The sequence below is a fragment of the Sphaeramia orbicularis genome, chromosome 1, assembly GCF_902148855.1.
Source record: "Sphaeramia orbicularis chromosome 1, fSphaOr1.1, whole genome shotgun sequence".
In the NCBI taxonomy this organism is placed as follows: domain Eukaryota; kingdom Metazoa; phylum Chordata; class Actinopteri; order Kurtiformes; family Apogonidae; genus Sphaeramia; species Sphaeramia orbicularis.
This window is the reverse complement of record NC_043957.1, coordinates 23331294-23356991: the sequence shown is the minus strand read 5'-3', so window position 1 is coordinate 23356991 and position 25698 is coordinate 23331294. Positions and strand designations below refer to the sequence as shown.

The 25698-nt window shown below is 36.5% G+C and overlaps 2 protein-coding genes across 4 annotated transcripts in view; both read left to right on the top strand.

Annotated features, from left to right (window-relative positions):
• The window catches only part of mnd1 (meiotic nuclear divisions 1 homolog (S. cerevisiae)), a 31808-nt gene extending 11963 nt beyond the window's left edge, over positions 1-19845 (top strand). Inside the window, exons 5-8 of the mRNA XM_030131204.1 lie at positions 269-343; positions 479-593; positions 12029-12073; positions 18364-19845. Of these exons, the coding sequence (XP_029987064.1) occupies positions 269-343; positions 479-593; positions 12029-12073; positions 18364-18470 (342 nt within the window). The 3' untranslated portion in view covers positions 18471-19845. The remainder of the gene's footprint in view (positions 1-268; positions 344-478; positions 594-12028; positions 12074-18363) is intronic.
• A 2876-nt stretch (positions 19846-22721) lies between these two features.
• The window catches only part of tmem131l (transmembrane 131 like), a 46989-nt gene continuing 44012 nt past the window's right edge, over positions 22722-25698 (top strand). For 2 of the 3 annotated variants that reach the window (XM_030129807.1, XM_030129740.1), the window contains exons 1-2: positions 22722-22907; positions 23597-23670. In XM_030129807.1, coding sequence (XP_029985667.1) covers positions 22784-22907; positions 23597-23670 — 198 coding nt within the window. In that variant the 5' untranslated portion in view covers positions 22722-22783. The remainder of the gene's footprint in view (positions 22908-23596; positions 23671-25698) is intronic. The other variant, XM_030129669.1, reaches the window with a different exon arrangement.

The window sequence follows — 25698 nt, the reverse complement described above, 5'->3', positions numbered from 1 at the left end:
CATTTGTGAACATATTTGAGCACATTGCCTTGGCCTAATTGTAATTAATCATTAATGATGGTAAATGATTCGCCTCTTTTATTCTAGGTAACAGGAGTTGTATTTACCAATGATATCACTACACATGGTGTTAAACTGATTTGTGGTATTTCAGAACAGTGTTGGTCATCTAAAATACTTCACAACATTTAACCAACCAAGCCATGAACTGTTTGGGTGACTCTGTTGTCAACATGGTGACTTTTAGTGTCGGCTCTGTGTTTGACAGGTTTCTGAAGCAAAGCAACGGAAAATTTCTCTACAAAAATCTGTAGAAAATGCAAAAGTCGGACGTCAAGATACAGTAAGATTCACAAATGATCACACACTTTGTTCAGAGAAATGTATGTGCTGTCCAGATAAAGCATCTGACAAATCTTTGACTTTAATATCCTAGATAAATGAAACTTCAGTGCATCTCAATTTGTTTTCTGTGTAGACTGAGAGGAGTTCTCTGCTGAAGGAGCTTCAGACTCTGAGACAAGAGAAGACTCAGCTGCAGTCAGAGCTGGAGAAGTACAGGGAATGTGACCCAGAGGTTGTTGAAGAGATGAGTGAGTACAGTGCACTAAACTTATTTAAAGTGTTTCGTGACAGAAATATACAGCCACTAATCAGAGAAATGCACAGTGTTACATAATCCAGTACAGAAGGCTTACGGTGAACTCTGCTTCTGTCAAACTTTCTGTTCACATTTTTGAGAACGTTACACAACGGTGTTGACGGAGGTGGTTGGTGTCTACAAAGTTTGTTCACAATTTTGAGAAATTTTGATTTTTTTAAATTTTTTAAATATAAAAAAATTGCTTTTACTTATAATGGGCCATATTCTGATGGCTTACAACATGGAAATGGTTAAAGATATTAATATATCCTCCAAAGTACCACCCACTTCTGTTGGGAGATTAGTCTCCTGCATCAACACCACAGGACTTTAACATAGAGACAGAACCTGACAACCTCACAAATTCAACTTGTTATTGATTCTTGATAGAACATGCCGGTGAGATACAGGGACATTGGTCCTATTTTTTTGTGTGTGCTCTTAGGAATTCGAATTAAAAGCTGACAAAATTTGTTGTTGGATTATTTATTGGGGAATTGAACTATTCAACACAGTGCCAAGCAATTTCAGATTCTCTTTATGGTATTCACCACGTCAGTCGATGTAAATTCTTCTTTATTTAAATTCTTCAGAACTGCTTTTGTCAGTCGTGACAGATATTGAGCAAGATACTTTCTCAGGCTTTGGTCCATATTGACATGATGGCAGGTTTGTCAGCTACAAATTGATGATGTGAATATCCAGTTCCACTTCATTCCACAGGTGCTCTATTGGGTTGAGATCTGGAGACTGGAGGCCATTTGAGAGCAGTAAATTCACTGTCATGTTCAATGAACCAGTTTGAAATGGTGGTGTGAGCTTTGTGACATGGTGCATTATCCTGCTGGAAGTATCCATGCGAAGATGGGTACACTCTGGTCATAAAGGGATGGACATGGTCAGTAACAGTACCCAGGTAGACTGATGTTTAAGTGATGCTCAGTTGGTGTTGATATAAGGCAGGATGGATCTATGTGTTCATGATGTTTACACCAAATTCTGATCCTGCATCTGAATGTCACAGCCCAACTGGAGGCTTATTAGGCAGCGCTAATGCTTTGAGTCTTCAGTTGTCATTGACACCTGGTGTGATCTTCTGCTACTCTCGCCCATGTGTTTACGGTGTGGTGCGTTTCAGACATGCTCCTCTGCATAAATGTTGTTGTTGGAGTCACTGTTGTCTTTCTATCAGCTCAAACCAGTCTGGACATTCTGTACCGACCACTAGCATCTAAGGACATTTTCACCTACATTCGCAGAAAAAATTATTAGACCATCAAAGTCACCAAAAACAGTGGTTATGCAATCAAGTACTAACTCCTGTGTGTATCATGCGACTAAAACAGACAGAAAAGAAAACATGGAATGCCTAAAAGCACTGTTTTTGGCAGTACAATGCCATAGCCATTGATGTAAGAACTGAAGTGATTTTGGCTATTATCAAGAAAACCATTGAAAATGACTAGATATCAGCTGTTAAATTAAACTCTTATGAGCTATTTTTGTTGTTATCATTCTATTTGTCCAAACAAATGTATCTTTAGTTGTACCAGGCATTAAAATGACCAAGAAACTGAAGAAAACAAGGGGTGGTGTAATAATTTTTTCCACAACTGTAGATAACTGTGCTCACTGGATATTTTCTCCTTTTCGCACCATTCTCTGTGAAGCCTAGGATGTTTTCCCAAAGAAAATCCCAGTAGATCACCAGTTTCTGAAACACTCAGACCAGCTCCATGTGGCACCAACAACCACGCCACATTCAAAGTCTCTTGGATCACCTTCATTCCTCATTGTGATGATCAGTGTAAACTTAATATCTTAAGTTGCTGCTATGTTGTTGACATATTCAGCATTTACGTTAATGTGCAGTTGAGCAGGTGTACCTAATAAAATGGCCAGTGAGTATACCACCCAAATGCTCCACTGAATGTTAAAGGAAATCATTCCTGCCTGTGGGCATCAGACTGTTAAGTTCAATCTTATAACCACATAATTTATATTACAAACAGCAATATTTCTGCACAGTTATTTATGTCTATTTCTATGTCTTATCATATTGATAATATTTGTCTAGTACATATTGTACAAATTGCTGTTCTAAATATGGAAGGATGCTAAACAGCACGTTGGCTCTCTCAATGGGAAATTTGAGCGGAAAAAAACAGAACAGTTGTTTCAAGTTATTTTGTTGAAACTGTTGAAGGTGTTGAATAAATACTTTAAGTCCATATATAGTCTCTTCTTGAGTCTGCTCATGCAAAATGAAATGCAATTAATATAGATTAAGAATAAATTATATTCAATCATGATTAATCAAAATCATTTGACAGCACTAATATATATATTTATTTTAATTATTTATTTATTTTCTATAGTAGTAGTAGTGATAATTTCTTTCCGGGTGACATAGTGGTGCAGTGGATAGCACTCGTACCTCACAGCAAGAAAGTCCAGGGTTTGATTCTAACACCAGTCGATGGAGGTGGGACCATTCTGTGTGGAGTTTGCATGTTCTCCCCGTGTCTGCATGGGTTCTCTCCAGGTACTTTAGCTTCCTCCCACCACCCAAAGACATGCACTGATAGGTTAATCGGTTCATCTAAATTGCTTGTAGGTGTGAATGTGAGAGTGATTGATTGTTTCTATATGTCAGCCCTGCAATGAACTGTGAGTGTACCCCACCTTTGCCCATAAGTATTTGGGATAGGTTCCAGCAATCCGAAAATGACTGAATGAATGTACAGAACGACTGTAACACACAATAATTTCCCCTGGGATTAATAAAGTATTCTGATTCTGATCTTGCAAGTTAAAGCTGGAGTTCAGCTGTTGTGGTTGACCTGGTAGAGTGCAGACCACACAAGCCTGGACCAGATCAGGTCCTTATTAGCTGGACATCATCCGCTTTCTGTCTTCCTGTTATTCTCAATATGTCCAATAAAGGCTAATGCGTAACAGAACATAACAAAGAAGCCAAAAGATGAAGTCAGTGGACAGTAATAATAGTAATAATAACACAACCACTCTGTTCATTGAAACAATAAAGAGACTCACATAATTATTATGTTTTGTGATTGTTCTAAATGGTTAAAGTCTAACTTTGTGTGCTTAATCTCTGAACTATAATTTTTAATTGTTGAGCTGCTCTTTTCTAATTATGTTGCTGACAACTTACTGTATTGTGTTTTTAGCAGCAGCAGAATCACAGGTTCTCGTGGTCACCGTCAAACGTGAGCAGGAAGTGAAAACCGATCACAAGTGGTCAGTCGAGATGCACTGTTTCTTCAGTTTTGAGATGTAGACTTGAACCACAAACTTATGTGTTAATAGTGTGACTCTTCTGCTCAAACAGACCACATCTTTCGTCCCATCTGCTGTCGTGTGTTATTTTGAAATGTAATCTAAGAATACCATATATAGGCTTAAAACCTTCAACAATCCTGTGTTACACATGTCAAACACAGTATGTTCAAAGTCTGCAGAAGTATTTGTGGTATTAGCTACTGCTCTGTGTTCGTGTTACTGCTACCCTGGGGTGTTGGTGGTGTGTTACAGTACTTTATGTTCCCATGTGACATGTGGTGTCATAAAACGATCTGCTCCGTTTACCTTCACCTTCACATGTATTGAGGCGACACATGCCTCAGCACATTTTTTTCCTCTCTTTTACAACAGCATTGCCTCATTTATGGGCGTTGTGATCATACATACTTTAATGATGGTACATTTTATATAATTTTTAATTGTCTTATAAATAATGAAGTTACTAATTTTAATTGTCCTTTTGTTCAATTCACAAGCCTAATCATAGGTACGTAAAAAAACAGGTGAATGAAGATGAGCAATATATTCACATTGAAAACTAGAACATTGATTAAAAATGATGGTGCCGCCTGCCTTTTATAGTTACACAGTACAAGCTGATAGCTTAGATACATAAAAGCTTGATACTGATTTGAAATACACAACAAAAATACTGATAATTTAAGAGTGGCTCTGTAACTAAATCTTTGATGTAAATATCAATAGTGGTGGTGATTTAACTCAATGGGCACCTGGAAAAACATACTGAAAAACCTAAAGCGTTAAATGCATCTGAAAGGCAAATTAAAACTTTAATTTCACATTATGTTAGTTGTAGCCATTCTCCTTTTAGCTGATTTAGTTGTCTTACATTTTAACCCGTTGAACTGAACACACTTACATTGCTGTTACCATAATAGTTTTGCTAGATTTCTTAATGCTTTTAATTATTTCCTAGGTTTGTGTGTACTTAATTCATTGTTCTTATCACCACTGTTTCTTCTTTCTAGGACTTTCTATCATTATGATCTGGGATTAGGTAAAGGTTGAATAATTCTCCAGTCAGTTGTCTTAGCAAAAGAACTGATTGCAATGAGAAATTGCAAATGAAGTGATTAGCTAGTTTCTATCTTTGTCGACATCTTTGTTATATGGGAAAATTCCATGGGTCTATCTGTGGGAACATTTTTAGAACCACTTCATCTCCTGTAAACTCTAAGCCCTATTGGTGATCTGACCAGTAGTTTTCTTTATGTCCATGGATGTGGAATCCACGGCCTTTGAGAATATTAATAATAATTTTAACTCTTGTGTTGCGTATCCCATGATGCACTGAAGTTTTAAAATTGAGCACATGTCTTTTCTATTGTGCCTGAACAACTCGTAGTAGAAATGGGCTGACAATGGTGTCCCTGTTGATAATAAATAATTTATTATTAATTTTGGATCTAAGTGCCATGGACTTGTTTCTGGCTGTATTTTTTGCACTACTTGACCATTGATGATTGATTTTTTTTTTTTTTTTTCCATGCATTCCTTCCGTCATATTCATTATATCCCCGAAATGGAGTTTTGGGGATATGGTTTTATCCCGATCGCTACCAGATATCCTATGTGTGAATGTGATAACTAGGAAAGATTTGGTTGGATTTCTTATCCCTTGATAAACAACATAAGGGACCCCTAGTGGAAGAGCCCTACCAATTTCTGCTTCTCTATGAGTATTATAAGTTGTCCAAATAGAGGCGCTTTAGTTGAAAATGAGTTTTTTGGATATAAATCAAGCGATAATAGGCTGATTGAGATAAAATTTGATTCATATAGATCATTTTACGAATGTCCATTTTCTCGCTACCATCCAGAGTTCATATGGTGTCATTTTCATTCACTAGGTGGAGTTTTGTGGGGAAAAATGGGTTCTCTGGCCATTATTCTGTCACAATCACATTGATGTAGCTCAAATTGAGTTCATATTGATTGTCTAACAATTATCTTTCTTCATGCCACTACCTTGAGTTTACATGATGTCATATTTTGACACCAGGTAGTGTGTTTTTCCAGTGGTTGGGGGAGCAGAGGATTTGGTAGATTTCGGGGATATACCTTTGCCATCGCCCCCAACAGCGTAAGCCTCGTTTGTATTTTTTCGTTTATCTGTTTTTATGAATCAGGTATCTAAACCAGGGGTGTCAAACTCATTTTAGTTCAGGGGCCACATACAGCCCAATTTGATCCCAAGCTGGACCAGTAAAATAATAGCATAATAACCTATAAATAAGTGAACTCCAAAGTTTTCACTATGTTTTAGAGTGAAAAAACAACATTACATTATGAAAATGTTTACATCTACAAACTGTCCTTTAAAAAAATGTGAATAACATGACCAACCTGACATTTCTGACAAAAATAAATTTTTAAAAAACTTATTCATTCATTCATTCATTTTCTGAACCCACTTTATCCTCACTAGGGTCACGGGGGTCGCTGGAGCCTATCCTAGCTACTTATGGGCGGAGGCGGTGTACACCCTGTACGAGTCACCAGTTCATCACAGGGCTGACATATAGAGACAAACATTTTAAACAGCTATCTTAACAATATCATGCCTCAGCTTATCATTTTGAATTGCAACTTATACACAGTGGATCCACCAATACACAAAACATTTAGTAACAGGCAGAATATTAAAATTGCATGTATTTATCTTAAGACATTTCAGGTTTGTTCAGGTTATTCACATTTTTTGTGAAAGGATAGTTTGTAAATATAAACATTTTCATGTAATTTTGCTTTTTTACACTAAAAGAGAAAACTTTGGAATTGTCATTATTTATATGTTATTATGATCGTATTTTCCTGGTCTGACCCACTTGAGAACACATTGGTCTATATGAACTAAAATAACCTGAACTAAAATAATTTTGACATCCTTGATTGTTAATATCTTCAGTGTGATTTTTGCGTTTCACAAATTCATCCCATGGGCCGAATTGGACCCTTTGGAGGAATGGATTGGCCCACGAGCCTTATGTTTGACACCTCTGGTCTAAAGGGTTCTTTGTTGGGTAACAGTGAAACAAAAGAGAAGACCTCGGGCACCTATAAAGTCTACTATAGCTTTGCTCTCTGGAGCCACTTTGTGATTTGTGTTCATCAGGTGGTAGAAGGCCAGACCACCCTCCTCTTTTGATGTGGGGATGTTCCCTTAAAGATCATGGTGAAGTTTTAATCTCCAACCTTGAATACATATGCTCTGTCCAGGCTTGTTCTTGTATGACAGACAGAGAAAGTTATACAGTGAAAAATAATCTGGATCATAAATACACATTCCACAGCGAGATCACAGAGATAAACCCGCCGTGAAACAAAGACTGGGCAGGACTGTCTGCCTCTTCCAGCGTCTAGGGCTTCGTTTTCACGGTTCATACTGTTGCCTCTTGACACTTGTCTTATTTTCTGCTCTACATTTTTTGTTTCTTTTTCACAACTGAAGATGGATAAACCCCCTCCTCTAATGACAGACTGCATGGAGAGGCTAGTATGTGATCTGTAGGAAAGATTTTACAGCCATTTTGGTATAGCTTTAGTCATAGTCTTGAGTTTTAAAAATGCCATTTAGTTTTAGTCTAGTTCATTGACTCAACGTACAGGAGATGTAGATGAAGGCTTATAACCTTAGCAAATGTAGGTTTGTTAATGTCCTGCTAGATACATTCATTACAGTCGACATCTTCTACTTGATCCTCTTCGCAAATCATCCTCAGCATTTTTTAGGTATAGGCTTGTTTTTGTTTGTGAGAATTGACAATGAATATGATATTAACATTGATGTTTAAAAGTACATATGTGCTGAAGAAGCGCTATTTTGCACATTTGTGCTACTAATTATATTGTATTTTAATGCTCTGCTTCTCCAAATATGTTGATACTTCATTGTAATTTAATAATCCATCTTCCGGTGTTTCAGTCTGCCACACATGGTTATGTTCTATGAGGAGTATGAGGTTTACAATGTCGCACTGTTGTTGGAGTAGATAAACAAAAACATTCGTCCCTATCCAAGTTACAATTTTACATGATGGTAAATGAGTTTTATTTCTGCATCAATATGTAGAGCAGGGGTATTCAAATCCAGGCCGGCATCCTGTATGTTTTAGATACTTCCCTCTTCCGTCACACCTGGAAGCCATTACATTGTTATCTTCTGCAGAGCTTGGTGATGAGCTGATCATTAATTGAACAAGGTCTGCTGGAAGAGGGAAATATCTAAAACATGCAGGATACCAGCCCTCAAGGACTGGATTTGAATACCCCTGATGTAGAGTATTTAGATATTAACACTTCCGAGACATGATCACAGCAACTCAGTGCACTTGTAATGGGTTTTTTAGCTCACCAGCTGATACGCCATGCGCTATTGTGAAGGCGCTGTGTCCTGCGTCGTCTTCATTGGCAGTTTCCTCAAACATCTTCTCCAACGAAACTACTGGTCTGATTCATTTAAAATTGTATCCATAGCTTCCTTGGGACAATGTCTACAAAGTGTGTTCACAGTTTTGAGAAATTTTGACTTTTGAATTTTTTTACGAATTTTTAAAATATTAAAAATGTGCTTTTACTTATAATGGTCCATATTTTTATGGTTTGTAACATGGAAATGGTTACAGTTATCAGTATAGTTACTATTGAGCACTGATAGGAAGTCATATATGGACGTGAATTTAATTAGTTGAGTTCTCCTCCAGTAAAAGTACCACCAGGAGGTTGATCACCTGCATCAACACTACAGGACTCTTGCATACAGACAGAACCTGACAACCTCACAAATTCAACTTGTTATTGATTCTTGATAGAACATACCGGTGAGATACAGGGACAATGGGCCTGTTTTAATTAGTTTACTTCAATGGTTGCCTTTACTGTGGATAATTTTAGCTGTCTTCAATGGTCTTTGTTATTTATCTCTCTTGGTCTTTAATATATGTGAATGTCTTAAAAGTTTGTGTTAATGCAGCACAGATGGATGCCCAAGACATCCTTATATTTGGATGTAGCATTATTGGACAATAAAGTGCATCCTGAAACTTTCTAAGTAGTGTAGTGTAGCTTTGGTTGTTTTCGTATGTCCTTAACTTTACATGCTCTCTGTTCAAGCAAAAAAACATTAATCACACACTCAAATTTTTAGTAAGTCATATTTTTTCAACCGTGTCTTGGTCAAACTGGGTGTAGGGTACAGATATCCAGGAAACTCAAACAAGTATGGAATCAAAAACCAAACTAAAGGCAGAAATTAGACAAAAGATCTACACACTGCACTAATACCGCCCAGAAATTGTATGTAAGCAACATCTCTTTGTCAGACAGAAAAATATTATATAAGATCTGCAAGTTTGAAATATTGCTTCAATGACTCCTGCCCTGTTTGACAATAGTTGCCACACCCATAGATACCAGTAAGGTGTGTTGATGACAGTGGGATTAAAAAGATCAGACTTTTTAAGCCCTTTGAAACCAAATGTTTTGTGGATTAGGGTATGACAGTCCTGCTCACTGTAATAACTATATGCAAAGTAACCAAAAATTGAAGACAAACAAAAAGCAGAGACTGGTAGAAGAACAAATGTCACCAACATGTCATCCATCTGGATGTGCTTGGATGCGTTTCAGAATCATTAATGCTTGTGAGAACCCAGATCTGAAATTGTGACAGAGGAAGAAGTTACCATATTCAGTTCAGCAGCTACTAGTTGTAAACTTGTCACCAGTTACTTTGTTAAACATTGATCCCAGTTTACAGAGTTTTTCCGGAGTGTTTTGGTGCTGTGTGCGTTCCAGCTTCTTTTAAGTTCCTCCATGGTGGGTTTGGGGGTCTTTGTGTGAGGAAAAAGTATATTTTTGAATAAACGAAATTTTGCATCATTTTAGAGAATCATAGTTACAATATTTGCATATAAAATTTTAGTTGGTTTTAGTTTTCTTTGATGCTTTTTGTGGTGATTTTTATGTTTGACTTAAGCAGGGTACACACATAAAGATAATCAGGCCGTTTTTGTCCTGATTTTCCCCCTTCCCGACCAAGGACATCAAACATTAGATTATTTTATGTCTTATAAGATTATCCTGTGGTCTGAGGTGTGTTAAGAGTGAATTTGTCCCGATAATCGGCTCCGAAACGGGTTGGGGCCGACAATCGTAAATATTAAACTTGTTCAGTATTTCCGACCAAAAATCTTCATGTGTGGGTAAAGATGACGACTCCTGAGTCATGACTTTGTGAATTGTGACACTGAATGGAATGTAGCCAATCAAGAAGCGAGCTGACTGAGGCATAAATAAAAACAAGCTTGGCCGACCTGACCTGTTTCTTTTTTTTTTAGTTTGATATTTTTTCATCAAAAATAGTCCCAAGACCGCCATCATTCTGGCCTCTTCCATGTTGCGTGTTGTGTTTTCTGATCGTTGCTATGTTTCTTCTTCGTTTTTGTTTGATCATCTGTGATCACACGAGATTTCTGGCTTGGAGGACTAGATTCTACATTGGTGGTGGGACAGTGTCGTTATTTGTGTGGTGTGTTGAGATTCAGATATCAGAGCACACAGTGGTGTGCTCTTATAACTGTTCAGTGCCTGACTGTTCAACGCCTGATTTTTTTATCTTCATGTGTGGGGTCTGTAACAGATAAAAAATCTCTTGACATTTAGAAAATCCTTATGTGTGTACCCCGCTTTAGGTGATGGCTAAAATGTCTTGGGTGTTCCACCAATGCCTCATAATGGTAGAGAAACCCTGGTTTATATCAAAGAACACAAGTGGTCTTAAATCATTTATGACAAACAATTTGATAAGAAATATGATTCACAGGCTTCTATGAATTGATCTTCATGTAAAATACCTCATTAGCTGATTCATGAAGCCTCTAATCTCCAGTCTATAAACCTGTGTCTTTGTTATATATTACTCCAGGTGCCCTGCAATGTAATGGCATTACCTGATGGTGTTTGGTGTTATGGGTCACCAAATATGTCACTCAAAACATGAGAGCTTTCTAGTCGGAGCACATTGCTCAGATGCATCTCAGGTTTCTATGGGGTCATTATGGCCACAGCTGAAGCAGGCAGGCACTAAAGCACTATTACACTTAGCTTAAGCTTTGTTAACACACTGGGTTTTAATGAACTGGACTTGCAGTATTTTCAGAAGGCGACATTATACCATTGTTCCACAAGTTAATGTAAGTCTCATATTTCCTCAGTTTCAGCCTTCATCGTTCATTATGCATTGTTCCTGTTGTCTTCAGGTTCTCAGCTTTGTTCATTATAGGCTGGATGGGCCTTTATTATATGAGAGGACTGAGTGGGTGTGGTGACTTTACACATCACAGATATATAGGTTACTTGAATGCAAAATATGTAGCATTTCCCTTCAAAATAATTTGTAGGCTCATATAATTATCACATAAATCATCTGTCTGTGACAGTGTATGTACCTCCAGAGTCCCTACCCTCGGCCTGTATTTTCTATGTTCCTTTTGTTTTGTTTTGTTTTGTTTGGGGCATTTCGTTGGGGCATGGACATGTAGCAGTGTGTGCTTATACCTCCAGTCAATAACAGCATTGTGTAATGTGTGTGGATTGAACAACATAGAAACAAAGCCAGTCTTCTCACTTCAGTTCTCATAAAGGGGTTGCAGTTCTGTCTGAGACAAACCACAGCAGCAAGGATGGGAATAACAAAGTAGAAAGCATCAACAATCAGAAAACACTTGTGCTGCGTTTTTTTTCCATTATGCTGTTCACTCTCCCCATTCACTCTGTTATTTGCTTAACCCCTCATTTAGTGAATGGAGAGGATAGGTTGGGTTTGAACAGTTACGCAGTTTAAGTATGAAATATTACATACTTACTACATGCATACAATAATATTGACAATGAAAAAAACAAAATATTTTCAAGGGTCTCAGTGTGAAGATTCTTACCCTGATATTTTTATGCTTGTGTCTTGGAATCTGTCTCTTCTTTTTTTACCACCATTTTTAAAAATGTTTTCAACAATGCAATTTGTTTGTTTCTTTGCAGAAAAATCCAACGTAATAGCGAAGGAAGCTGTTTCCAGGTGGACAGGTGCGTCACTTTTTAACTACTAAATCTGTGTAATAGTGATACAATTACATAGTTGAATACTTTATTACTTTATTAACCTTTATTTAACCAGGAAAAAAGACTAATTGAGATCAAAAATGTCTTTTGCACATGTCCTGGCCATCATCAGCAGAAAAAGATACAAACAACATGATTTCATCCATGCAGCCACACTAAAATTGTAATAAAACAAATAGTAAAACTCAGTTCTAAAACCATACATAAAAAACTAAACTAAAAACATCCATATAAAACATCATCAATACTTTAAAAGGTACTAAAAGTTTAACAATGTTCCTGAAAAGCATCTCAAAACAGAATCTGACTTAGTCAATTAGAAAAACATGTACATCCAGATGTATCCTGAATGTAGTTAAAGAGACCAGTTCCTTCAGTTTTATCTCCTTCTGTAGGTTGTTCCAGGCAGTGGAACCAGAACCTTTGAAATCTTTCTTTCCCAGTTCTGTTCTGACTTTTGGAACACATAGAGATAACAGATCCGGGGGCCGGAGACTATAATTATTAATGTCATTCCAGCAGATGTAGATCATTAAATATTATAGAAGGAGACCTAAAAGACATTTATAAATAAAAGAATACCAGTGTTTCAGTCTGTGTGCTAAAAGATCTGTCCATCTAACTCGACCGTATAAAAGACAATGATGTGTGCGAGCTCTGAGGCCTGTAACAAACCCCAGAGCGCTGTGATATACAGTATCAAGAATGTGTAAACGCTGTGATGACGCATTCATTATAGTCCCAGTGATTGGCCATTCGTTACTTTCTTTAAAGCTGTCAAACTAGTGTGCAGAGAGCAGGTTCAGGGCCATTTTTTTCTGTTGAGCACGTCACGTCCTAGCATTTAGCACACTGACCTCGGTGTGCTTCGGCTGACCTGAGTGGTAACCTAGGAGATGGCTGACCTCTGAGGATCATGGTAACCAGTGAAGCCTGTTGTTGTTTGACCCTTCAGGTCAACACAGTCATGCTATTTAAGTCAAGACATTTTCTGTTAAAAAAATTTTTAAGGAAAAAAAAAAGGGAAGAAATTCTGACTCAGATCTATGTCCTGACTTTCCCTCGTGTTGTGGAGATGCATTAAAACTGACAAACCTGAAATCACACTGACCATACTAGTCTGATAACAGCAGCAGTCTTATATACAGAGTACTGTTTATTCCAGGTGTTTTAATTTTCATCTCTATATTTTTAACAAAAGGCCCAGATTGAACACAGTGGAAATGATGGCCCCCTATTTCTTTGCCTATTTTGAATAACTGTTATGCAATGACTTTAACTTTAAAATAAATAACTTTAATAATTTAACTTTAGTTATTTGCTTGCACCAAGTCTAATCCAGCAGGTTCCAGTATACATCTACAGGCCTAAATAACAACAACCATTGTACATTTATTTACCTGAGGATGTAATTTAACTTCAATCGAGATGTGTTTTTTTTTTTTTTTTTTTTTTTTTTTTTTTTTTTTTAAACCTGTAGACTTGTCACACAGAGACACACCCTCATCGAAAACCCACATACTCAGTGGTTTAGGTTCCAGACCAAGGTCTCCCTGAACCAGGTGACCTTTGTCATTATAGCAGGTGACAGGGGTATGACATGCTGCAAAGGCAAACAGAAGTCCTCACACTATTGGATCGGTGCAGGTATATATTACAGTCTGTAAGTACAAGGATTAATCCAGCCTGAGTCAAAGTTTACTGACTTAAGCCCTGACAAGATGGTCATTAATCTACAGTAACTACATTTTTAATGTAATGAATGACCTACTATTTGCAGTTTTCAGCGTGCACACTCCGTCCTCCAAGTCCTAGGAATTATTTTATCAACAGTTTATACCATAGAATAAACTATAATAAAAACATCACCATAAATGTCTGTTGTGCTACTTACATGATACTTATCATTCTACCTGTAAGCTCATAAAGTCATTTATGAATGTGGTAAACTTAGATATGAACTTTTTCTGTATGTGTGTTTTGAAGTGTTGCAATATGCTTGTATAAAATCATTATACATGAAGTATACTTATCAGGTTTTTCCATAAAGTTTTCTGCTTCATTTTGCAGTCTATTCTGGTCATGTTAGGTATTTTATTGTTCGACTGATCTTTCAGATGTATTTCTAGTGAGATATTATTAGTGGTTAAATTGGCTTTTGTGAGGAGAGGGAGCCCTAGTGTAGCCTACAGTCACCAGCATCTACATTCTATTGCCCGCAACTTATATAATACGTTTTTGGGTTTTTTTGTTCAGTTTGAATGTGTGAGCTGTGTGATTGAATAGTTATCTAAGCAACAACGATGTTAATACAGTTCAATTTATTATCTTTTTAGTTTTATCAAGCAACAACAACTTATTTATTTGCACATTACAAAGCTGTATGTAGAAGATTAAATGCAGTGCAGAAGACACATTGAACAGTAATATATCCCTCATACATTTTAGCTTCAGATTGTCAGAATACAGTGTATGGTCAATGCAACATGTAAAAAGGAACTAAAATTAACATGAGTAAAATGGTTTGGCTTTCACTTCTACCAGGATTCCAACTCCAGTCTCTGGCACCGCAGACAGTAGCGTTACCTACTGAGCTAACCAGCCATTGACGTATATGGTAGTAATATTACCTAATGAACTATCCGCTGATATACAGGGTGGGGAAGCAAAATTTACAATATTTTGAGGCAGGGATTGAAAGACAGTGTATGACCAATTAGTTTATTGAAAGTCATGAGAATTTATTTGCTACAAGAAAATTTACATAATAGAAAATGTTTTTATTCTATGTGTCCTCCTCCTTTCTCAATAACTGCCTTCACACGCTTCTTGAAACTTGCCCAAGTGTTCCTCAAATACTCGGGTGACAACTTCTCCCATTCTTCTTTAATAGTATCTTCCGGACTTTCTCGTAATAGTTTTGCTCATAGTCATTCTCTTCTTTACATTATAAACAGTCTTTATGGACACTCCAGCTATTTTTGAAATCTCCTTTGGTGTGACGAGTGCATTCAGCAAATCACACACTCTTTGACGTTTGCTTTCCTGATTACTCATATGGGCAAAAGTTTCTGAAAAGGTATGGATAATAGTGTCAGGTATGATTATGACATCAATATATGTTTGGTTTCAAAACAATTGACGTAGTGCCTGCTGAGAAAAAACAACTAAATGTTCATTGTAAATTTTGCTTCCCCACCCTGTATGTGTTGGTGGTAGATTATTTTGTCTTGGTCATTTTTTAAAGTAGCTCACAAGCTGAAAAAGTGTGTCCACCCCTGCTGTAGGCTCTAGAATTCTAGGATCCATTTAGAAAAGATCATGGTTTAGATGAGCGGCACATTGATGTTGACGTACTGAGATACTAGAATCATAGAATGTGTTATGACATCTGACAATCCCATGTAACCAATTTGGGTGTGTCTTTGGGTTATCTTGCACTTTTTTTTTTTTTGTTTTGTTTTTTTGTTCAATTTCATTGTTTATTTGGTTTATTAGGAGATGAAATTGAATAACAGAAATAGTAAAGGGCTGTGTTACTTTGAGGGAGGCGGAGCTGAGCTCTGGTGGAGTTTATTATGGACCTAAGGAGGTGGAGCTCCAGTGTGCTTCATCTCAATTTCACCTATGTTCTCCCTGTCTTTACGTGGGTTTTTTCCGGGTACTCCTGCTTCTTCCCACCATCCAAAGACATGGACTAAAAAGTTAATTGGTAAATTGTCTGTTTTGTGTGCTCTGTGGTGTTGCTTGTTGTTTGTTTTTCTTTTTGTATGTCTTAGTCCAGTTATGGTATTATGTTGTTTGTAAGTTGTTTGTTTTTTATTTTGTTTTTTACCTGCCAATAGGACTCGAGATGGAAATGAACCGTATGGCTATAATCTCTCATATTTACGTGTAAATGTTCATTAATACGAACTATCCTATTTTTAAAAAAATAAATAAAATCAATCAATCAAATCTAAATTGCCCATATGTGTGAATGTGAGAGTGATTGGTTGTTCGTCTCTATATATACCAGCCCCTGCGACATATTTTCAAACCAAACCTTTCAGACTATTTTTTCCTCCATTATGTACTACTTCAGTAGCTGTTTGAAAGTGGAGACTGCATAGGTGGGAAAATCTGACGGGTGTTTTTGTTCGATGACTGACATTTCAAAGCACATGAAAGTGGAATTTTATAATGATAAAGAGTATGGTTGTTTATAGAGTACTTTTCAAACCAAGTACAAAGTGTTTTAGGGGAAAAAAATGATAAAATATGAAATAATAAAACAGGAAGTGAGGGAATTAAAGTAGTATATAAAACAATAACATAGAGCTGCAGAGATGTATTGAATACAAAATGGCAACTGGATCTGGTGTGAATGGAGAAGTTAATGAAAGGATTTACTTCTAATCTTTAATATTAAAATTTGTAAGGCAATGGCATCTTATACATTTTTTTTAATTCACTGTCTTTCATGGCTGTTAAAGGGAAAAAATGAAGATTCAGTGATTAACAGTAATTGCACTGAGATTACCATCAGCATCTATACATTTACTCAAATAATTTCCAACGCAGCACCTGTTGTGGCATCAAATCTAGAAGAGCAGAACCTGGTATACTTGTATTTCACTGCCTGTGTCACTCATTAGATCTGTCACAGAGAAACGCGTCATATCCTGATTAACACTCACTAGATGCGTCCTAATTACACACATTATTTGCAGGTGCTGGCGGTAGTCACTGGTGAGAAACCCTCTGTGAAAATGATAATTAAATGTTCAGCCAAAGGAAGTCGGCTTCAGCTAAATGTAGCGGTGGCAAAGTGCAGCAGAATAATGAGGCAGATGGTTTGTTCTTGGACATAAGGTTATTCTGTATTCAAGTTAATTCCCATAGTTCCTGAGTTGAATGTATATTAAAGTACACGATAGAAAGACAAAGGGTCAAGGCAGCAATGACGTTTAAAGGAAATCTCATGTATCCAGAATAAAGCAGCTGTTGTTAAAGCTGCATATGACTTTCGTCTCCAATTTTTCATCAAATCTGTAAATTCCAAGTCATATCTTCAGTATCACAAATTTGTAAGTCTGTCTGTGATTACTCACCTGAATGTCTTCCCTCAAGGTGAACAATTTCGAAGTGTACTCCATCATAAACACTCCATTTGTTTACGAACAGAGCCAGTTGGTCACTTGGGCATTTTCGGAAATTTGTCACGCCATGCATTGTGGGAAGCGGAGCTACATGCAGCTGCTGTAGCAAGAGGCAATGAAGCCGTTTTCGTGTTTTGTGCCACTGTGGCCATAATGTAGCTGCTTGTAGAGCGCTCTGTTTGGTTCAACTAGCAATGATTTTTTTTTTTTTTTTTTTTACTTTATTTATAAAACACTTTGAACATTTTAAACAGACAATGTGATGTACAGCATAAGGTATAAGAATACAGAATAAACATCGATTGTCACACCTAAATGTCAACTCCTTTCTCACCCACCACCTAAGGCCATCACTCAAAACCCAAATAAAGGACAAAGAAATAGATAAAGAAAAATAATTCAAATAGAAAAATATATATAAATAAGAAAAATAAATAAGGAAAAAGCATATATATATATATATATATATATATATATATATTCATATTATGCTGATTCGGAAGCTAAAGGATAGACTGTTGTGTGAAGGGGTCAGATTAAATAAGTTATACTCCCTCCCACTCCTTTTCAAATGTGCAAATTAAGTCATGTATATGTACAAGTTTTTTTTTTGTTTTTTTTCTTCCATGACTTCTTACTACCTGTTTTATTTCTAAGGACAAAGTAAGACTACTTTGTCTTGTTGCATATTTGAAATAAACTAAACTAAAAAAAACCAAGAAAAGTAATAAATAATATTAAAATAAATAGTGAAAAGTTCAACTAGCAATTCAGACAAATCTAATACAAAGCCTTTTTCTCATAAACAAATCTTTTTTCTTGAAGTACTATTATTTATCTTAAAATTTTACATAGTTTTTGTAGTATGGCATCTTTTTTCCTCAGAATATTATGAGTTTATTGTGATATTTTGCCTTGTGGTTACAACTTTATTTTTGTAATATGAATACATGGCTTTTTTCTGTCCTTAATGCAGCTCTAATGTTTTTATAAAAGTGAAATATAAGCATTTGTTGTCTGCGTACACGTCATCGTTCATCCTTACGTTCAAGCTAGGTTCAACTGGACTGGTTTTGTTCTTTAAAAAGCAAACGTTTTGGTTTCTGTTTACAGATAATATATTTGCCATCAAGTCGTGGACAAAGAAGAAGTTTGCCTTTGATGACAGCCGCATTAACAAAGCCTTCGGGATCCCTGAGGACTTCGACTACATGGACTGAGTCCCTGATGGGCCAGCTAGTGTAACTACTTAACACATTCTGCACATTAAAGTGAAAATGGGGTTCATGTGGGCAGCATGCGGGAGGTCGTCTGTAAATAAGGACAGATATGAGTCATGTTGCTGCAGCAGATGGATGTAATGAGCAGATTGAAACTGGACCAACCATGAGTCAGTGTTGGGGAGGCTGGGGGAGGGGGGGGTGATTAACACAACTCTGCAGCTTGACTTTTGGGACACCTGTTGCCACGAAAACTGAGAGCCCCGAGTTGATGATAGAATGGAATCAACACCTAACACATCTATGCAGCCAGTTATCTGATTTACATGGTTGGAATCAAATGCTTCTGGACTTTTTTATTTTTTTATTTTATTCTGTTGTTTTGTTTTGGGCCAAAAATATAAATGTGAGAAACGTCTAGTGCTTTTAGTTCACATGTGGCCCGATGTAAATTCCAGAGGTTAAATTTGAGTTTCTTACTTTCACCAGCATTAGACTGTACTCTTTTTCAACAAATCCCTGTAAGTTGTGCTTAGTTATTTCTTCTAAAATGTGATATGCTGCATCCAAATGCAATCACACTAAGCTTTCTATCTTTTGTGTTTTTATAATGTTACAAAATCAGCCACAAAGGCGAGTCGTTTCTTGAGCACTACATGTTCACTTTCAGTAAAAAAAACAAAAAACGCTGTTGTCATGACATGTTCAGAGTGACTATTGCTCTTCTTTTTTTCTCCTTTTTTTCTCCTTTTTTTCTGTCAAACCAGATGCAAAACAGGTAGTTGTGTGTTTTACTCAGTGACCTAGGTGATGAGGCCTGTGTGTCTGGGTTTGTTGATTTGGATTTCAAATGGTCTCCATGGCAGTCTTGTATTATTACTCATTGGTTTATTTCCAGTAGGTTGATATCCAAACAGAATGTTAGTTCTCTTTTCATTTATGTTATGTCAACTTATTGTACCTGTGAGCCTAATTGCCTTTAAAAGATATATTTTAATGTGAAAACTGACAAAAAAGACTGCAGGTAAGCGAATAAAAGTTCTGCAAAAACAGTTTCATATTGGTTATTCCTTCTGTACATAATGGGATCTACACATGCATATATTTGTGTTTTTGCAATAGTTCCTCCTTACTTTAAGTTGACTTGTGAGTGTAGCAACAGTGATCTTGCACAAAAAATTGTCAACGCCCAGATGCAGTTTTGCGGTGGAACAGACACACCCACTGAGGAGTAACCTGAGTGTGTGTTTTCATGCGTGTACCTGCCCAACCTGTCTTAACTATGAGGCTGACACAATGTTAAAACTCCACACATAGTTACAACTTATAGTCACTAATAATGACAGCATCTCCGGTTAACAGTATGACATTAACCAATGTACTAATGAGTAATGGACAGGGCTACATACTTTTACTTGGGTGGAACAAGATTTTATAACTGAGCTGATGAAAAAGGTGACTTCAACGCCCCACAAACCCACAGCATCATGTTATTATAGACTATAATAACTAATTACAATCACTTCTATTGTCTTTATTGAACAGCTGGACATGTAATTATGCATAATAATTATAACCAGCAATGTGCAATGATGAAAATCTAAAAATGCAATAACTATTTACCTCTCACTGTCCTCAGCACTTTAACTATGTATGAATGTGTGACTTAACAAAATGGGAGAGGGGTGTAGTGTGTGCGTGTGTGGTTTTTTTAATACTGTTTTTACTATTTGAATTTTTTGCATTGCATGTTTCCCTTTTTTACTCAGGAAGTTCTGTCTTTTACAAGCGCACCAGAATTTCCTTGTGTATGCTCTGTGTATACAATGATAATAAAAGGAATCTTGAATCTGAATGCACATTTTGATACAAGTTTCAATTTTGTGGAAAAAAATCTAAATTAAAAATGTATCTGAGCAACTACATTCAAGACATAACTCATAATATTGCAGGGTGTGGTTCATTTTTTTTTTTTTTTTTAATAATTACAGTTAATATAAAAATATACAAGGATAATTCAACCTGAAAATCATCAAGGCCTGCAGGACTTTTACCAGAATTTCATAGTAGAGAAAATTGTTAAGAGATTTAATAATGGATTTTTTCAACCAGTTATTCTTTCTTACGTTTCCATTTCGCTTTTGCTTCTCAGAAATAGAAGAAAAATCACCTTTTTTTTTTTTTTTTTTGTTAGATATGGAATTGCTTTTTGTGTAATTGAAATACCGGATGATTTTCATGAACCATCTAAGAAGTAAGACGAGCAAAGAGCATTTTTAAGAGTTCACAGTCTAGAACCAGTTGAAACATCTTAAACACATAATAGGAAATAAACCTGTGGAAATAATGATTAGACCTCTATGAAAAGGTAGTGATGCATTAGTGTTTGTCAAATAATTTCATTTCAAGTAGCAAAAAAAAAGGAGAAAAATTAAGTCAAAAATACTGCTTGGCTCTAGATTTCAACATACAGTCTTGGGTCAAGACTGTGTACATGACAATACATTCAGTTTATAGTTTCTTTATACTGGAACATTTAGAAATCTATTGAATAGATGTACAACCCCAATCCCAGTGAAACTGGAATGTTGTGTAAATGTAAATAAAAACAATACAATGATTTTCAAATCCTTTTTGACTTCTATTCAACTGAACACACTACCATGACAAGATATTTAACCCATAAAGACCCAAACCATCACCGGCAACCAAAAACATCTACTGATCTAAAATGTTTAATAACTTCAGAAACACTAACCCTATTAATACATGTAAATAACTGGTGTAAAATGCAGTTTGTCGTCTTTTCATGGTCATCACATATGACCCATTTGGACTCCATAGTGAATGTGGAAACACTGTCATCTTCTACAACATTGATTAAACTGTAAAATCCATGGAGTTTGATAAACAGCAGTGGATGGAAACACTTGGTTTATGTTTCGTTATTGATATCTTTGCTGAAAAACTCAATTTTTTGTCAGTTTTCTCTGTTTTGATATAATAATCCTTGAATTTCTGAGTTTTCATGAACATCTAAATTAAATATAGGAAATTAAATACAGGAAAATATATGATTTACAGTGAAAATTGCAAAATACAGAGGCTAATATTATAATAAATGGTGATAATTCACTTAAGAAACATTATACAGAGACAAAAATTCATTTGGGAACTGCCAGAAAAGTAACACTGTGTGTTTATGTGTTAATGTTGAAACTGATAAACTTTATCGCTTTTTGCAAGTGTTCACTCATTTTGAATTGAAAGCCTGAAACATGTTTCAAAACAACTGGGATATTGAAAGCATCAATTATCCAGTACTTTTGTCGTTTGTTTTCCAGTTCATCCTATCAGAGTATGTAAGATTTAGCACATTTAATGTCTGAGGCAGGTAATTTCTTAAAAAAAAATAAAAAAGGGTTACTATTTTTTTTCTTTTTTTTTTTTCTTTTTTTTTTTAATAAATTTTGTCTATATAGCAACTACTCCTATGAGAAACTAATGGAGAAAAAGGGCAATAATTTTCCAGAAATGTATTAGAGCTGAAGTGTAAAGTGTCACATAATTTAAATATCCTCCTGAGACCCAGGAAAATGAAAGTTTTGACTTTTTTTTTTACATTAAACAATTGTCTTGATTGGAATCTGTATAATGCAGCACTTTTTTTCAGATACATTTTTGAAATTATTTATTTTTTACTGAAATGTCCTTTGCAATGGACAGCCTTTTTTAAGTAAAACAGTGGAAATGTTGTCCCATACAGAGGACAAAAATGCATTGCTGGGTCTCAGGAGGATATTGCAGTTCAAGTAAAGTACAGTCCACTCTGTTGTAAATATGCATATAGTCTTTTATTACTTTTTTTTTTTTACTTATTACTACTATTATAATTTTATATTATTTGTCTTTTGCACTATCCTTATGTTGTGCATGCACATTTTTTCTTGCATTTTATTCTATTACTGCCTTGACCAGTGGGATCAGTAAAGTCTCTCTCTACATATAGTGTTTGTTTGTTTCTGCAGGTACATCATGCACCTTATTGAGAAACTGTGTCTCGGCTGCAGACATGTAAACAGGCCTTTTCTGGAGTAAGTGTGTGTGTGTGTGTGTGTGTGTGTGTGTGTGTGTGTGTGTGTGTGTGTGTGTGTGTGTGTGTGTGTGTGTGTGTGTGTGTGTGTGTGTGTGTGTACAGTTTGATGCAGGCGGGGAGAGAAAGGAGGAGGGAGGAGGAGGGAGCTTCTGCTGCTGCTGAGAAAGAAAGACCAACGCAGCGAAACACAAGGCAGGCTGCTAGCTGAGAGGGCAGCATGGCCGGGCTACAGGACTTCCAACAAGGCAGCCACTGTCACAGGAAAACATGGATCAATATACTACTAGGAATACTACAGTTACTTTTACCCTGTGTCCAGCACGGAGGAGCCCAGCTGCAAGGTTCGTACTCACCTTTATTTTCCGCTTCGGGGGCTGTAAAACGATGGTCAGAGAAAAAATAAATAAATTAGCTAGCGTTTTACTTCAAAATACTTCCTGGGCTGAACTGTACAAGCATTACAACTATTCTAAAAGTCATGAATTAATTTCCAGGCGGTGTCTCGACCGTGTTTTAATTCTTTCCAACTTCGAGGAGGTAATGTATGTCAGTTTGCTAGTTCATGCTAGCTGCCTGTGCTCTGTGGTTAAACCGCAACTTGCACCAGACAGTGGAGTTACTAACATATCTGGGCTTTAAATGCCTACTCTGATGTTTCTGTTGTCAGTGGGATAAAGCTACACACCTAAGTAAGCTGACTTTTAAAGGCTTGGCAGGTGAAGTACAGAGGTGCGGTTTATAAGTTCGTTAGCCTGTATGCTAGCGCTGCTGCTAAATAGGCAGCTAGCTAACAGCCTTTGTCAGTCTGCAGAGGCGAAGTCATTTCCTCACTTGTCTGTGTGATTATCATCCACACCGTTTCACTTTATTCCCTTCGAATAGACATCTGTGGTTACAAAGCTTGACTTTATTTGTCTGTTGTTACTCTTACTGTTCAAATCCGATGCACAGCCTATGTTTTTTTGCTCAATATTTCCACAATTTCAGCTCAATCATCTCACTGTTTATTTCATTTTCTGCTCCCTTAAAGCTCTGAGTCAGATGTCCACGAGTGTGGTCGAGGTCTGGCAGCCAGAAGATGCAGACCCATTAGTCCCACTTCAGGTATTTCACATTTGCTTACTCTGGGTGTGTTTGTACGGATCTGAAAGTACCAAAGATATATGCAAAAACACTGCTCTCCAAACAGCGTGCCAATGTGAGCACATGTACACTCAAGAGAAGCGCCTTTGTTTTTTTGCTCCACTTTTCTGCCACTTGATCTGTGCACATCACTTTTAGATGTAATGAAATGCGTTCAAGTGTCACTTTGTAGTCATATAAACGTGCAGAGTTATCATTGTGCCCCACGTTTTTTTAATACAAGGCTGAAATGTAACCAGAGCGGGAGGCCACCACCTGCCATGTGGCTCCTCCTTATTTTCTTTTGTACATAGTGTCCATTGTGGAGTCAGAAGCACACACATGCAGCTATAGGAGTAAGGCTCAATGAGTTTGCTGTGCTCTTCTTTCCTTCTACTTCAGATTGCGTGTTTTTGGGAGTGTGCAAGATTTCTTATAGGATTCACAAACTCTAAAACATTTCCATGTAGGCGTTTTCTATTATGTAACCATGGAGCAAAAGTAGCACAAACCAGGAGCTCAATGTTCACTGATAACCTGTCATGAGGTCACCAGCTGACTGTCATGTTACCTGAGGGGGGTGTGTCACTTTCTGCTCTGCAGCCCTTTGTAAACAGATGTGATCAGCACTGATAATTAGGTTGCTGTGAAAACGTGCAAAGCATAGCATTGTAGTCTATGTATATTTACTGTGTGTTTTTGTTCTACTGAAGGCCTTTGTGCAATTCAGGTCAGTTACAGGACACTTAAAAGGATGCAATACTTCTGTCTTCATGCAATAGATTTTTGGAGTTGCACAGAAATCGCAATTAGAGCATTAATGTAATTAGAGCTGTGGGATTTATCAAATTATATTAATCATATTTTGATTTTGAGCAAAGTGAAATAGATAAGTGCTGCTCATGCAGAGATTTTTATTCAACAAAAAGTCAAAATGCAACCAGTTTGTAACAGATTAGTTGTAAATATGTTTATCTTACCATTGCATTGTGCTTTTTTATTTTATTTAACATTATTTTTTACATTCACATCAACATCCTTGTCTACCTTTTACCATCATTTTTGTTGATATTACACATTTATGAACTTGTCGCCACATCAGCCAGCCCTGAACATCAGTAGCACAAACACCACCCATAACTCAGTACTGATGTTATATGGATGAACTGTTGAAAACTAGAATGATGTAAAGAAATCAGGACAAAGTGACACTTACCTGTAGGTCAGTGTTTGAAATTGTTTTTTCCACTCATCCATCTTTCCTCTGTAAACCAATTGGCAGATGGCAGAATTGTTGACATTGTTAGGTGTCATGTTTAGATAGGCAGTGAATGGAGTCTCAGTTACATGGGCTATGTGAACTAGAGCATGATATGCCATTTCCTAATTCTATACCTGAGTGCTTGTGGCAGCCAAATGGTCAAGTTGCATTTGTTGTAGCAGCATCAGCTGCTTGTGCCTTAATTGACAGAAAACCCCTTATTAGCTTACAGTCTCCGTCTGTCATTGTTAACTTAGTTCAGATCTCTATCTCTTTTATCTGTTTAAGTTGTATTTTGTAAATGGATATAAAGGAGCTATCCAGACCTACATTCATCTTTAAATCCTTCCATTTCTAATCACATTTATTCACAAATAGGTATGCTCCTCTTTTCTTGGGATGTTATGCTGACCTGAAGGAAGCAGTATCAGTGTTTTGTTATTGTGCTTAAACAGTTGTAAAAAATCAGCGTGATTAGTTATGACATGATGATTGTTTCATAATTGCTATAATCAAATACTTGATTGTTTTAATGCCCTTTGATTTGTAGCAGTTCCATCTAAATTATCTGCAGAAAAGCAGTAGCTAGAAAACTTAAAAACATAAAGTTAAGTTATATTGCTTACTGCTGGGGCTGGATATTTGGGGGAAAAAAATCATACCTTTTGTATGGATTTCAGTTCCAGAATGTTACCTATTGCAGTTACATTGCGGTACAAATTTGTGATTTAATTATTTGGCTCCTTAGC